The sequence below is a fragment of the Ooceraea biroi genome, chromosome 6 (assembly GCF_003672135.1).
Source record: "Ooceraea biroi isolate clonal line C1 chromosome 6, Obir_v5.4, whole genome shotgun sequence".
In the NCBI taxonomy this organism is placed as follows: Eukaryota; Metazoa; Arthropoda; class Insecta; order Hymenoptera; family Formicidae; genus Ooceraea; species Ooceraea biroi.
In genome coordinates, this window is record NC_039511.1 from 3,441,981 (window position 1) to 3,458,510 (window position 16,530).

Genomic DNA, 16,530 nt, shown 5'->3' on the forward strand with positions numbered 1-16,530 from the left:
CGCATCGCGCCAAGAAACCCGACGTCGACCGGCGCCGAATCGCGTTCGATCGCTCGAACTGGGTCTCCGGTCCACCCTCGTCTCGGTCCCGTCCCGCTTCGTGCGGTACTCGTAGCGACTGTAATCGAGTAACCGGCAACCGGCTATCTGGATGATTACGAGGCGTTATCGCGGTGGAGAACGCTCGTAAAAACGCAGCGGTGCTCCGTGACATCGGAAGCGACGCGGCTCGAATGTGTCGTGTAGGCGGCATTCGAGATACGCGCCGAGTATTGAGCTGGTTTGGTGACCGGCTCTCTGATAAAGTGGACCTTTCTACGCGTACGTGTTTGCGGATGTCGGGGTCGGGTCTGGGTTTCCACGGTTCCATCGACGAACTCCGAACGACTCCTTCGGCGGAGTTGATATTTTAATCAATAGGTCGTGAATGAAGAGTCATCTCTAGCTACGTTACCTTCGCATGAATTATTGTACGATCGGATTCACGTTGCGTTTTAAATACACTGCTGTGTTGCAAATAATTGGACAATCAGGACTTGTCAACCAACTCTTCGCTTTTGATTATCGTAATGCCGCCAATTGTTGGTTGATAATAATGATGGGGACTTTGATTTAAATTAACGTCTTGTTAGAGCAATATAAAGTGTTAAGGAATTATAGCAGACGACTCGACAAAAGTTTAAACCATTGGTTGAAGGAAACTGATTTACGACTGTATTGCGATTGAATTTAGCTATTGCGTGCTAAGATGTCGATTTATGGTAGTCTGAGTATTTAGAAAGCAACTTGTAAAGACAATTCTGGTGATTTATCTCGTTTAAGAGCTATCATTTTATCAACGTAAATGAAAGGCACTTGGCGTATTAGCTCGTTAGATCTATGGATTCATAGATAAGATAGTCGGAGCACCTATCGAATGATAAATCCATTCAGTCACACACGTGTGTATCTGGTTGCCGTTCGTAGGTTTCTGTTCTTCCTCTAGATGGCAGTAGTCGCTTTAATTGTATACAATTATACATTAGAAGTTGCAAATATAGAACGAGTAATTTAGCGTAAATTTTTACTTGTGAGGCGATGGCCATTTGTTGTGCCCTTAGACATGCCCAATCAACGGAAGTCAAAACGATTTCGGTTTTTTCAGATTCTCTTAGCGTGTTACAAGCAATTTTATCGTTTAATCTTTTAAGTAATAGATCTTATTTAATTAGAGAAATAATTAATTTAGTACAAAATCTGTTACAAAATGGCAGACAGGTCACAATTTACTGGATACCTGCTCATGTCGGCATACAGTATAACGAACTAGCGGACACGTTGGCGAAGAATGCAATTAGAACGGGTACAGATACCGACTTGCTTATACCAGCACAAGATATAAAAGCGCATTGGAAAGAAAAAATGTTCTCTGACCTTGATAATTATGTTAGAAGGGAAGATAGGAGTAAGGGGATGAAATACTGTGATATGTTTTATAGTAATACCAGAAAACCGTGGTTTCACGATGTACACTTAGATAGAAGACAAATAGTTATAATCAATAGGCTGCGTTCCGGACATACTTCTCTAAATCAAAGCTTATTTAATCACCACATAGTTGATTCTCCGTTATGTTTGTGTAATGTTTACAATCAAACAGCGAATCATGTTTGTTGGCAATGTTTTCTATTCGATGATGAAAGACAACAGCTCCTCAGGGAGTTAAAGAGGCATAAGTTTTATAGTCCTTATAGTATTGAGCAAATTTTATATACAATGAACTTAGGTGCTATTACAGCGTTAACTAACTTTCTAGGAACGATTAAAATCGCAGTCTAATAATGAGACTTATGCAAAGGAATTTATAAGTAATGATATGGTTGTGTACTGAATGAGTTTTGTATTCTTCGATAATCTTTGAATTTCATAGTTATTGAGGTGGTTATTGTTATACAACATATGTGCGAGAGGTTAAGAGTTCATATCACTCATGTCTTTCTTAAGAGTTTAAGAAATGTTTTTGTTTTTTTTTTATTTGTAAAGAGCGGGCAATATGGGCTAGTTTCCAGCGCCATATGTATTTATATTTTGTTTTAATAAAAAAAAAACAATTATATATATAGAATAAAATTTATAGAGTAGTAACATTAATATTTATAACTAGCATTCATATAGTAATTTGTGACTGTATTATCAGAATTTATCATAAATCTGAAGAATATTTATTCTTTTAAAATTATACATTGGCGGAGTAAAGGATGAAATTGTACAAGTAATAATGTTTTTTACGCATTTTCATGTGCCCATTTTTTAATATATTTTACAGTTATAATAAGAATTGCTTCATAGAGGCATTTCATAAATATATATTTTTCACATATAAAATAATAGCTGTATCCAAGTATAATGATAAGAGGAAAATTTGTGGGAAAGCGAGCAAGAAAAAGTAGAAAATGGATTTAGAATCAAGACATATTTGCATGTAAGACATTTAGTTTTATTATATAATTACGAAAGAAAATGACAAATTATACGCACAATGAGAAATACGTATGCGTAGCGACGTTGTAAATTCTAAAATTACAAAGTTTCAAATCATGCTATTTTATTACATTATTAAGAGATACGTTGCCCGCATGAAATAAAATAGAGCAAATAGTTGCAATTTTGTCCGTCAATCAGTCTGTCAACAGATGAGAAAAATTAAATGTCGCACCATGAACTAAACTCACACTAGGTAGTACCATATGAGAGCATAACAATTTCAATTTAAACAGGTGGAAAATCGCGAATTGAAAATATCTTGAAAATATACTAATACGTATGAAGGAATCATAGAAATAAAACGATATAAAATTATGCAGTACGAAGCGTAGGTTCATCTCCTGCCAACTTTAAAAGCATTTGCATTTAAAGTCAAATACATCGATTATGGTAGCGCGGCATACCTCGTGTCTCCTATACATACTTCAGATATTCTTTCAAATCTAGACTGTTGCGTTTAATAAATCGAATTACGCTAATCTCTTTTAATCTAAACTATCGCAGTAGCGGCATAAATTAATAAAATTACTTTTTTACGTTCAAAAACTAGGTCATATTCATTCCAGAGTCCAATGACATTTGATTTTCTAAATAGCGACTAATTAGTTGTTCAATGATGATGTAATAGATTGTTGATCGCAGAAAGCACTTCCATGCCAGGCCTTCTTCACGTCAGAATTGCAATATACAAGGTCACCGACAATCGTGGCGCTCGCGCGTGTTCAGACGGGCAAAGTTTCATCGATACTGATACGCACGGAGTTCGCGAAGCTACGGCAGATATGGCTGAGATTGTGCAAACTGTCGAAAGTATGTTATTATTCAGCTTCTACACTTATCAAATGGCCGCGTCACGCAGGAAACGCGACGGAGGAGAACCGCGCGCGACTCTGTGGGAAATTATTTACAGACGATCACCGCTTACATACCGAACGTTCCCTATCGGCCTACCTAAGTATCGTTCTTGAAAATCGATCGTGTTTTGCTCAAGCTCGCGGGCAATCTGTAATCTGCGATTACAGATGCCCGGCGGAGACCGTGAGCGATCGTTTGCGGTGGGATCAGGTTCGACGTGCGCTCGCGCGCTTCAAACCCAGCAGACGCTCACGGCCTCGCCGGCGGTTTGCGGCGTGCCACCGAAGCTCGCGCGATGCTGCTTGAAGAGCGCCTGGATCTCCGCCGGCGTCGAGGACCACCGTCGATGTCTGGCCTTGTCAAGGGGCACCTCTGGCAGGCCGACCTCGGTGTGACAGCCCTTGACGGGCGTGATCGGCAGGGCTGACGAGGATGAGGGCAGGCCGATTTCCTGGAAGGAGCTGATCGAGAAGAATCCGCTCTCGCCTTCGGCGCTGCTCACCGGACTGCTGGCCGGTTTCACTTTGGTCTTCCCAAGCTTCTCTTCCCGTTTTTCCAGCCGCCTCGCGGCTCTTCCCAGCGTCGAGGTCGGAGTGCCGGTTGTCGTGGCCCCGTTAGACGATGATGCGGCAAGCGCGATGGCGTCCTCGTCCTCGGTCGTCTTACTGCTATTCGAGTTCCAGGATGCGGTGTCGGGTGATCTTCTCACGCCCGGTACGAAGGCCTGCAAGTTCCGCGCAAGCTCGGCGACGGACGGCTTGACGAGACTGGGCGATCGGCTGTCGCCCGGTTGACCGTTACTCGATTCGTTCCCGCGACCGGCGCATCCAGCATACGCCGCGGCCTCTTGCAAGGTCGTTGAATTGGCAAAGTTGCCGCTCGGCAGGGAGAGGGACAGGTCATGATGACGATGATGATCCGGTATCGGGGAAGGACAGGAACCGTTATCTTCGACCGAAGTCACTCTCGCCAGATCGGGCTCTCGCATCGACAGCAAAGACTCAACAGTCCTCAGCAACCTGCAGAAGCGTGTTTCTCCGATTTAATATATATACTCAGCTCTGTCAAGTTGGCACCTCGAAATGAAAATTTTGAAAAACTTGACTGGCATTCAGGTGGACAAAAACAATTATATATGGACAAGTGTAGACAAATTCAATTTTTAAAAATTCTGATTTCGAAATGTCAACTTCCAGAGCTCATATACTTATATCAACAGTTTTATTATACTAATCTTGTAGCGATGGAAAGTATGATTTACTGATATTAACATGATTTACCGCCGACGCAATAATCGATGATAAACTGATCATTAAAAATGGAAAGGACAAGGAACGGGGCATGGATGAGTGTTTGAAACTTCTTGCCACATACCTAAACGCCTCCTGCGACAGCTTCTCCGGCGGTATTTCGTCCGGGTTCAGTTCTGGCTGCTTCGGTTCTCGATAAGCGACGTTATCGTTCGCAACGTCACTCGTTTTGCTGCGATCCTGCGGCGGCTTGGCACGTGGCGACGTGCAGTGCACCGGGTCGTTCCTCCGCAGAACCGACCAGGTGAACTCGCGGAAGCAGGTAGCGCCTGGCGATCCGATCTGCGTGACCGATTTGGCGCGCGTAAACGGCGAGGACATCGTCGACGAGGTGGACGACGGCGTCGCGGTGCCGCGACTCGGCGACGGGTCCGCGTGCACCACCGTGTGCACGCTGCGACTACGCGGCACGCGTCTCTTGTCCTTGGCGTTTTCCTTGGCGTGAAGGATCTCGAGGCTCCTGTGCGCCCGGCCCAGAAAATGAGCGACCTGTTCCATCGTCGAGCGATACATCTGCCGGTTCGACTCGACCTGCAAACGAGTAGGATGTCAACTTTTCCATTCATGCTATCATCTGGTGTTGATTCTTTATTTCCCGCGCGAGAAACGTGATGTTATCGGTCGACAAGTAGCTTGATTTGCGAAATTGCCTGTCGTGAATATTATGAATACGCGAGGCTCGTTAATACAAGATACGGTAGTGCAAAAGGACGGAGGGAAGAAAATACGAACAGGTTGATGTAGCGGGTTTAAAATTAATGGCGACTCGAGGCATAGATGCGTGCACGCGAGTTCACTCAGTAGAATGATGATGGACGAGCAGGGAAAAATCGGGTCAACGAAAATCGCGCGGTTCATCGAGGGGGAAAACTAGCCGAGTGTATGCCGACCGGTTGTTACGTGGCGCGATACCGAGTAACCGGAGCGAGGTAAACCGGTTGGCCACCTTATCGGTCGCCTCTTCTTCCCTTGCAGATTTTCAAGTATCCGCGCGAGTACGAACCTGTTTGACCTGCCACTGGAGCGTGTCGACTCGCGCCTGAAGAAAGACGTTCTGCAGGAAGGCGCTCTGCAGCCTCCGGTTTTCCTTCTTCAGCAGCTGGCATTGCTGCAACGAAAAAAGCGAGGCCGTGTCATACTCGTGCTCTCTGATATCTTAGATCCCCGATTGTTATTGATATCGTCATGTCGCGTCCGCCGTTTGATTCTTAAGAAATCAAGGAGGCACAACACGTACATAGGAATAGTTTTAGGGAAACCAGGAAGTCTGTACACTCCATTAACCAAGAGAAAGGAGAAATTATATCTAAGGAAATTTTTCCGTTTTTCGCGGAAGCTTTTCTCTCGGCGGGAGCACTTTCGCAAAGTTCCGAAATTCCCCGACGGCGCATCCCCGCAAATAGAAGATACCTGACGACCGCGGGTCGTCGGAGGCGTGTTCGCGTGGATTTCCTTCCGCGGCCTTTCTTCCGACAATGCCTTCTTTTCCTCCAACGTCTCCTTTCTCATCTCGTTGCGCGTGCAGCCGGCAGCTGCTGGATCCGAACTCAGGAGCAAGGAGCGCCAGCGGATTTTATGGATCCGTTGCCGTTGCCTCGCCGCGCATTCCACCTTACTTTACTGGCAAAAACTCGCGTTTCTATGCTAGTAACTATGTGCTCGGGGAGTAGAGAGTAGAAACGAGAGAAAGAGAAAGAGAGAGATGGAAGACACGGGCGAGTTGCCGAGCTAATGGTTGCTGCTTCTCCGAAATCGCGATCCTAACGAGGATGCTTCTCGGTGCGAGATCTCACGTTAGCGCACGGGGTCCCCACGTGTCTCGCGAGATAACGGCTCGACGGAATAACGAGACAGCAGCGGAGACCGCGGGCGTCGATGGGCTACCGTAATTAATCACAGGACGCTACCAAGGTGGCACGAGCGTGTTATTACGAATTTTACGCTATTCCGGATAATTGCGCGGTGCACTTGCGCCGATTAATAACACGTCCGGTGCCGTAATGACGACTTTTAAAACGCTCTCCGTTAAACGAGCTATGTAATGCGGCCGCCGCGGTAATATTCGCGCCGGTTAATGCGCCGGTTAATTAATCGAATTCAATCGTAATCGGCATAGGCCTACAAACCTCGTTCCCCCGATTTTCCCGTTTTCAGAAATGCGTTATATCAATAAGGCCACGCCGATCTTCCGCAAGGGGAGAAAATCGCACCGCGACGGCGCGCAGCGACGGGCATCGTTAATGCCCGATGAAACGGCGATTCATTATCCGCGCCACGTTGTTACGCAACCTTAACCGACTGGATATTCTCGGCGTGGGACATTGTGGCCTGCGAATAATGTTGTCGACTTTCCAGTGGAGCGCGGGATGGATGACGGTGAGAGAGCGGGCGGAGAGACCGTCCATAAATCAGAACCGGGCACCGAGAAAAGGTCACGAGAAAAGTCGGCGGGGAACAAGGAATGGATTTAATGAAGCGCGCTTCATTTTCCATGCTTTCCGTGGGCGTTTGAACGACCACGAGGAGAGTTATGTCTGGTCTTCCTGCGCGGCGCCGCGAAAGAATATCCCGGCATTGATTCGTAGATCCTATCATTTCATCCCTCCCCGCGCGCGCGTTCCTGTTTTCCATCGGCGGTTAATCGATCGGTCGATACCCGCGGCGGAGTTGCCGGCCGAGAGCCGCGACGAGATAGCATCCAACGGATCTATCGATTCCGCATCTCTCAAAGAATTTAATGAAACCCTCGGCCGAACTCGAATAAGACGGGAAGGCAATTTTCTATCTAATTTCGATAGCTATCGCCGCACCGGAGGATCGTTGTAGTTATTAACGGAGGCCGTGGCCGTCCTTCGGGGATCTCGAAGAGCTCGTTAGGGGATCGCCCTCGATATTGCATCCTGAAATGGAGTCCATCGCTTTCGGAATTCGCGCTCGTGCCTACCGAGCAGCATCGTCGCGATGTTTCTGCTCGAGCAGAAACGGTCCGACAACAGGTCTCCGGGTGCAGGTTTATAATCCCGAATATTTTGCGGCGAGGGAACATACCGAGGGACACGGATGCGGTTCTCTTTCGTCTCAGCGAAGGTCTCTGTCGGCGGGACCGGTAAAATACCGGGATACCACCCTCCAGTCTGGCAAAACGCGGCACCGCGTGCGTAAAAACAAACTTTCATACGAGATTGCGCGTACGGCATCGCTGAACGAGTAGAAACGAAGGAATACTGAATAATTCAGGCAGTGACCGTAGCGAGTGACGTCACGATAGTATTCAGTCGGTGGACTGTTCAGGCCGAGCGACCATGCGTGACCCCATCCGCTCGGCCGCCGCCGCCACTGCCGCTGAAAATTTCAGCTTTCCGTAAACATACACGCACGCACACGCGCGTACGCACCCTTGGACACTCGCGGCGAGTAACGGAGGTAATATCGATTAGGGAAAAATGCAAGGCGAACGCGTCCATTCGCGCGGATTGCGAGGCTTTATAATTCCGGCTTAGCGCGTGCGGTCGCGCCAATTCTCGCGAATCGGCTCGTTCCTAGGCGAGCAGGCCTTTTTGTGCCGATTCCGCTTCCGTTCGCTACAGCACCTGCTACCCTGCAATAGCGGATATCGTTTTAACGTTCGACAGTTTTTCGTTTTTTTTTTTGCGCAAACCAGACGCGATCCTCGCGCGCTTGCGACGCGTCGGCGTCGCGAAAATCTGATCCAGACGCGATTCTCGTGGACGTATAGTTCTTTCTTTCGACATCCTTCGTCCTGGCCTCCTTATCATCCAGAGGCCATCACCGGATATCTCGCAATACATAGCGTCTTTTTCCCGCCATTGTATGGAAATGCCGAGAAGAGGTCTTTCGCGTCGTGTTCCCTGCAGAGTTCCCTGTTCACATCTACAAAGGACGACAGAGTAGAAATCGAAATACAACTGTCATTAGCGACGACATCGGATGTCCCATTGTTCAATGTTTGTCCCGTTCCTTAAATAGTTCAACGTCAATGTCAGGGGTTTGTCAGACTCATCCGAGACTTTTGCATGAATGTTATATCTTCCTTGCACCTTCGTCTTTCTGAGATGATCAAAAACGACTTGTAGAGAATATTTCAGTTTTCTAATTGGAAGTATTTTTTCGTAAAGAAATATTCACAATTGTCGTTGAACGCGTCAGGAAAGAATATTTTATTTACAAACGAGATTTTGTACGAAACAAATTTCTTTGACACCTGATATGATCTTGGATTTTCAGATAAAAGAAATTTCTATCGAATTTTCCGCGTCTGAGAAGAGAAGGCTTTAATTAGCACTGTTCTCCATTATGAAACCACGAGCACATCAGTCTCACCAGTTTTTTCTCAAGTTCATTAAATTTAATTAAATTTCATTAAGACGGGTGTAGTTGCGTTTCTTCGGATCACTCCTTATCTCGCGTACGGATGAGGTGACGCTCGAATTGCTCGAGACCGCTCCTTTCACTTGTTCCTGCGAGCAGCAAGACGGCTCCGCGACCCACGCGAAAGAAACGCGAGAAATGCACTCGCGTTACGCAAATCGAAATCGCATTTTCCTCTGACCGTTCGGAAAATTAATCTTGTCCGGCACCGTGAGAATCGTGCGTGGAAGTATCGGGCACTCGTCGTTCAGAACGTAACGCCGAGTTTCACCTTACGTGGGAGATTTTCACATGACAGAGAAAGAGAGACAATATGTAAAATTACATACACATATATATATACTGACAGCAGTGCGGAGTATTTATCGCACGCGTCGGGGCGCAGATGTTCGTTCCCGATTGCACAGAGATTAATCTGTAATTTATACGCTGCGTGCGGAGGAAGCGAGCCGCTTACGCTATATTTCTCGGCCGCTCGTTATTTAGGGAAAAGCGCACCGCCGCCGCGAGACTGTTCCACTTGCATTTTACGCGCGCGCCAAAGTGCACGGCCGTGTAAGTACGTGGCGAGCGGAGCGCACGCCTAGAACGGATCCAGGACGGATTTTTCGTTGTTCCCCGAGCCACCGCTCGCATCCTTGGATGCCTGGCATTTGCCGGGATACGTGGGAAAGAAGCTGATGAAGCGCCGTAACGCCGATCGACGTAATCGTTACACGTACCAGATCACGTAAAGGGGAAGGCTTCCCGCGTAATAGACGATGCGAATTACGCGGCGATAGCCTTCGTGCGGATTAATTCTTAATTTCGTGCGGCTGTTATTGGAATCGGAGTGAAATTGCGCGTTCCCGTTCCTCCGCCGCTAAAAGCCGAACACTAAAAGCGCGGAACGCGCGCGGCCTCCGGAGGGAGCTTAATTCTTTTTGCGTCCGACGCTTGTGTGTGAGAAAGCTCTGCCCTCGGGATGCTCGAGGGATGCGGATTCCTATACGAGCAAGAAGCGGAGGGAAAGAAAGGTGGATCCTCCGCGCGCGATCCAGGCATCCTTCGAGATTAACTCGCGCGCGAGTGGAGTTGCGGACTCGTTCGCCGCGGTCGTAAATATTGCGGCTGCGACCTGTTCCGAGCAACGGCCGCGTAAGACCACGGCATTCGACGATTCGCCCGTAACGATCTATCGCGATCCACTTAATCCATTCATTTTGCACGGGGCCCCGAGCGAGACCCGAGTACGGACGCCGCCTCGCGTTCACGTACCACTCGTAGGTGCATTAGTCTTGCGTTTAATAACGTTGTTGATTCTAATTAAACGCGGGATTGAAAATCGGACGCGCGTTACCCGAGGCTTGCTCGCCCGGGGAGATCTATTGGTAACTTAATCAGCACCGTATTTCTGCGATGTCGTGCAGCATGTGACATCACGTCGATCATGAGCGCGAGATATGCTAGGATAGTCATGAAAGTCCCATCCAGTTATGATCATCATGACGTGTTACGGTGGAGACGTTCTGCCCGGTCTATAATTTTCGCGGAAGCAGGTTTCCTGCGTGCACGGTAATTTCGAAAAAGGCACTTGGAATCGCAACTGTGCCCGCGCGAATCGGCGTGAATCTTCCCGGACGCGAAGAATGAGACGAGACTAATGAGAAAAAACTTCGGTACCGTACGAAACGGTTTCTAGACAGCATCGAGAACGAGCTCGCGACGACGATGTCGGCAGTCGTTAACCCATGATGACCTCGAGGCAGGAAAGTATGAATGGGGATTTGCGAATAATACGCGATCGCGTGCGAGATAAAGATTGCGCGGAGACAATCGCGCGATTAAAAGCCGAAGCGTACGGCTCTCAGAATAGAAACGTTTCTTACTCGACGGCAATTCGCGCGCGATGCAATAAATTAACGTCGCATGCGATAGGTGAGGCACGTAAAACCCCAAACTGATCCAGCGACTGTTCATTGTCAGCTCGATAAAATTATAAAACACATTCACATCAGATTTTATGCATACCTACACGGTGAGACGACAGCTGTAAAGCGTGCAGAAATAGACGCCCTTTCGGCTTCCAAGAAAATTGAAAGTAGATTCTACGAGTAGCGAGAAAGTAAAATGCAAAACTAAATGGAATTGCGCTCGCGTGAAATAAATTCTACGTGTTACAATTGCTTCTGATACGCATTCGCCGCTTTTTTCTTCTCGCGTCTTTGGCTTTCGCCGTGAGAGCATCTAAGCTACGACACAAATCGCTTTTCCATTGTCTGCATTAATGATTATTTTCACCTGAAGATCGACATCCGCCGCGCAATTATGACCCGTTCGGATCTCTCATTATCCCCCCAGGAAGAGTTATTGTCAAGTGTGGAGCGGGATATAATTAATCCATCTACTTTGTAATGATTTCCGTCCAAGTAACCAACGGACTGCTCTTCAGCGAGCCATTATCTTCGATCTTGATACGATGTACGGGAAACCAGTGATTGATACTTTCAAGACTTGTTCTTATTAAAAACGATGAAAGAAACGAAAATAAATATGGTTCTTAAAAGCATCTCTCGATGTCAGGTAATAGCTTGCAATTGGAATAATATATTCTGGATTTGTTTTTTTCTTTTTTTTGGTACAAGCGTTCTGCTCAAATTTTCAGCAGTACGAGAGAAACACGCGAAGAGTTGACATTTTCACGCATGCAACTATACAAATATTCTGCGTTATTTCAGTAAGAAAAACGAGCGTTGAGGGTGCAGATCTATTTATAGGATTCCGGCGGCAATTTGTCGCTTCTTCAACGAGTCAATATCAAGCTGGCATCGAGAGAGCTGAAAGCTTCTTTGTCCACTCACGTATCTCAAGCAGCAACTGATGATTCATGGAATTATACCCTGAAGAGCTATCGCCTTCATGATCGTTTTTCCAACGAATGTCACTCGATCATCGCGGGAAAACGACGACGAGGGGGCGCCGCGAAAACGATAGAACGGGGGAGGAAATGGGAGAAGCCGAACAAGAGAGTCGGCGGACCGCGGGGAGAACGGGCAGGGTAGGCTGCCGGCATTCCAACAAGATGAACGATTCCTCGCAGCGAAACATCGTCTGCGGGTTGCGGCTTCTCCACCCGTTCAGCTGGAATGCGCCGAAAATAGGCGCCGAGTCCGGGCGCCATTTTGCAGCCGCGTCGGCTCGTCGCGCGTTTTCACCCTCCGCCCTCCGTCCACCCTGCTCCACCGGTCCAGCCAGCTGCCCGGCAAAAATTAAGACGATTTCCGTCGAGTTCATCAAATCGCCGGGGGATCGGCGTGCGCGCGCGTACATCAAACACCGCAACTTGTACAGTTAGACGGTTGCAACGGCGCGCGTTCCCTCCTGGCGACCCCGCGATGCGACTTACGTCGCGGTATTCAGCGATCGGCGATGGACATTGCCCGGTGCCGAAATCCCGAAAGCCTCGAGGATCACATCCGCGTACAACGCGATTTCCGCGGACAATGAGCTGTAGCGCCGGCGTTACGAGAGTCGCATACAAATCGGTGACTCACGACACGGCGTGAATTCTCCTGCGAGGCGGCCAGCAGCGTCGCACGAGTGCGCTCGTGCTCTTCGGGGTTATTATCCCTTCTGCGTGTCTTCTGCGGAGCGGCAGCTGCATATGAAGCGTGACGGCGCGATTAGTGCCGCGCGCGCGCAACTAAGTTTTCTAAGCGCAATTTTCACTTCCACGCGGTGCAACGACTTCGCGGAGAAGAGAAAAAAAAATGGGTAAATTAAGATCGATTACAACGCGGGAGTTCATTCCCTGCGGAGCTGGAAATTCCCATCGATTTATCTTCGATAATCCGGGATGATTCGTCGTTTCTCTTTCTGTCTTTCTCTCTTTTTGCGGGATTTCCATTCTTCGGAGAGATTTGATCTAAATCCGCGTATCCTGATGTCCACGTTTTCGAATTTGCTTACTAGTTTAGCGTCCCGTCGCGTTACGCGAAGCGGAACATTCTTTTCGTGATTTTCAAGGGTGAATCGCGACAAATTCCCGGCACCTCGCAACGCGCGGGCGGCAAAGCAATAAAGATGTAACGAGGGAGGTCGGCGCATCGTGGCGCATCTCTCGCGTGCATCCGCGGCGCACACGCGCGTGTCATAACGTGGATCCGAAAATAAGCCGGCGGCTTTTACGAATAGTGCATACCATCGCCATTCATGAGTCCGCCGACGACGATGGAGGCGGCGACGACGACGGCTTCTACGCACGACGAAGCACCACGAAGACAGCACCAAAAAACCGTCGTCGGTGGCATTGAACGAACCCACGGAAGGAAGAAGAGGAAGAGGAGGAGAGGGGCAAACGTTGGTCACGCTTCGCGGATGGCATCTGCCGCAAAGGCAGGAAAGAGACGAAAAAAATAAAAGCGCGACGATGGCTCGCCAGGATTCGGACGAGGGATGCGCGCGGTAGATTAGTACAAAAGGGAGAGCCGCAAGGTTCTTGACTGTTCGGCGAATTAAAAAGCAAATGCGGATATCGCGGCGCGATATCTGGAGCGTGAAATGAGAGGGACAAATCGCCGTCATTACGACGGAGGAGCGTATATACGCTCCTCCGAGGAATTAAGCCCTCTTTCGGGCTTAGCGTAGATCGGGACCCGCGATTTTCGGACGATTTTCCCGTGCAACGAGTAATGCGCCACGCGATACAATAAAGCGATAATCGTTTTCACCTTCGGCGATTCTCGAAAAATCGTGATACGCGAGTCCTTGACGCTCACTGGCGGAACGGTCGATTGATCCTCCACCTGAATGACATGCAGATGACTCATCTGAATCGTCGCGCCGCCGCGGGATCACTGCGCGGATGTACACACGCTAATCAGAGCGTGCGATTAGAGAGACTGCACTCCACACAATTGCAGCGCTGTGCTGCGCTCGGCACGCTCTTCTTTCGGCCGGATCTCTCAAAGTGAACGTTTCGCTGCCGGAACTCTTCTACATGCGCACTATTCGAGTTGGTCTCACGACGCTGTCAGCGTGTTGTCGTCTTTTTGTAAGCTCGTCCGAAATATCCGTCGGAAAATCAGTTTTTTGGGGCAATAAGTTACGCAAATGTAAAATGTGAAGTGATTTCTTGCACCGAAAAATTTGTGGTGCTCCTCATAATTATTTAACAGTTTGATATTTTTCTTTTACAAGGAACTTCAGGCAAGTTGGAATATAACGTGTTGGCTAAACATGCAATTACCTCAGATGTTGTAGATGATAAATTTCGAGCATACGATAAATAGATTTAAGATTGATTAAATATCCTACCACAATATATCATGATAAAGTTGCCTGAGTAAACTTCCGGCTGAACACAGCGGTACCCGCATTCAATTCCCCGGCCAACAAAAAGATTTTCTCAGACTACATTTAGAACCTAGCCCGTATCTATCTGGGTCAGGAAGTCGAAGAACTCCTCACGACTTGTGTCATCCATCTAGATGCGTTCAACGGCTTCCTTTGTCGCTACCGGAACTATCATTAGAATTAGGAGTGGGATAAAATCCCGCGCGTAACTCGTTGTTGACACAGTCTTTATAATAAAATATAAATCCCAGTGACGAGCGGAGATTTTAAATAAACGACCGAACAAGCGAATTGTTTCTATAGAAACATTTCTATAAAAACATTAGTTGCAGGTAATTTTATTCGACTTGATTAGTCTCGAATCGATGGTTCGTCATCCCTTCTTGAAGCTCTAGAAGCTCCAAGAAATCGAAAAGAAAATTAATCCGCGTCACCGTGAATCCACTGTGGTGCAATCGAAGGTTCAGAGCCTCTTTTCTAATTCTGTCCTTCCAGAAAGAGCGAGGGAGAGAGAAGGCAACAGAGGATCAGTTAAAGTCCAGTTTACCCGTACTTTACGACTCCATGACTCGTGACTCCTGAGCACGTAAACTAGCTTACGCGCTAGTCAGAGTGAAATATGCTCTTGGGAAATGGGAAATTTATTTCGCATTAAAACCAGAGGAGGTTTACGAAATCGACTCCAGCGAACGGCGCGCCTTAATCCCCGTCTTAATCTTGCGTATCGCGTACAGATTCCGAGCAGCGCACGCACGTGCTCGCACGTGGATCTCTTTCGCACCTGCGATTCAGATATTTCATCAGAACGCGAAGCCAGGGAGTATTCGCGACTATCGCGTAACGTTCCTTTGCATTTCGCGCCGGAGAGTGCGCGCTCGTCACCAGATCCGATTCTCAGCAGTGATATTTAATATCACGACTGCTGGACCGTGACCCCGTGTGTGTGGTATTACATACCGGCGCATATATTGCATTTCGCAATCCAGTGCATCGATGCGCGGGATGATGATTGCCTTCGCATCGTGAGATCGGCGGGGCATTTGTTCCTTTCAGGAGATTTTATCGACACTTTCCTCCCTCTGGCATTCGCGTCACGTGTGCAGATCTATTTTAGAAGAACTCTGCTTCGCGGCTCGAGATTCCTCCAGAAAGAGATGAGTTTTTGATCGTACATCGTTCGCCGGACGAGTCTATCGTCCATAGAGGCTAGGAAAGTCCGGTGATATTCAGATGGTAGCTAAACGCCACTTTCCTCCGTGCGTCGTTTAGCTCGCGGGAGCAGAAAGCGCGTAGAGGTCGGAAGGCAATTGCTCGCGTGTTGCGTACGTGTGTACCCATAATCGCTAAATTCGGTGTCCACGAAAGCGTCAAGCCGTCCGCAGGGGACAAGGCTGCGCCGAGAAATCGCGCGGCGACGACGGCGACCGTCCAAATAATCGGAGAGGCACTCTCCTTGATCCGGTTCCCAACATCCCATAAAAGAGCGTCTACGTTTGTATCTGCATGCGCTCTTACTTTCACGTCGCAGCTCGTTCCCAGCTTGGGATTATATCAGCTTATTAATCCGCGAGCAGTCAAAAGAAATAAAAGCCTTGATTAAGAAAAAAAAGGAATCTGTACAATCACGAACATAATTAGAGTTAAGATATTACAGTAAGTTTCCTTGATATCGATCAATATTTCGTTATAATCGCGAAGAAATATTTCTTGCAAAGTGTATTGGTCTATGTAGTTGATTTTCCGCTCATACTTTTGCCAGCACCGCAGCTTTAAATGTCACTGTGCGCGTATCGTCAGCGTAAGTCATTAAGCAGTCCACTCGATTCACCCCTGTTACTCGTTTAATTATCGATTGCGCGACACGGTGGTCGCCCCGTGTTGCGAGACACGTCAGATTATATTTTACGATAGTCCGCGTGCGATGACTCAGTCTCCCGGTAGAAAATCAGACGGCACACAGAAAGATGGAGAGAACGTGCGTAACTGGCTTGCGTACTGAACCGCGTTTGAACGCCAGCACCGAAGCGCAAGCACGTTAAGCGGACCTTAATTGACGTACGGCATGCACTTAATTAAGGGATGCGCAACGCGTGATATTAATTGCGGCGAACTGTGTCAA

General features: G+C 47.9%; 2 protein-coding genes across 2 annotated transcripts in view; one reads left to right on the plus strand and one right to left on the minus strand.

Moving 5' to 3' along the window:
• LOC105284070 lies at window positions 1-2,701 on the plus strand. The gene is made up of 2 exons (XM_011347307.2): window positions 1-1,711; window positions 1,796-2,701. Exons 1-2 carry the CDS (start codon window positions 1,078-1,080, stop codon window positions 1,816-1,818), a joined length of 657 nt encoding a protein of 218 aa, XP_011345609.2. The 5' UTR covers window positions 1-1,077; the 3' UTR covers window positions 1,819-2,701.
• LOC105284071 overlaps window positions 2,458-16,530 on the minus strand; it is a 26,473-nt gene continuing 12,400 nt past the window's right edge. The window contains exons 3-5 of the mRNA XM_011347308.3: window positions 5,692-5,796; window positions 4,753-5,219; window positions 2,458-4,397 (exon numbers count right to left, since the gene is read on the minus strand). Coding sequence (XP_011345610.1) covers window positions 3,611-4,397; window positions 4,753-5,219; window positions 5,692-5,796 — 1,359 coding nt within the window. The 3' untranslated portion in view covers window positions 2,458-3,610. The remainder of the gene's footprint in view (window positions 4,398-4,752; window positions 5,220-5,691; window positions 5,797-16,530) is intronic.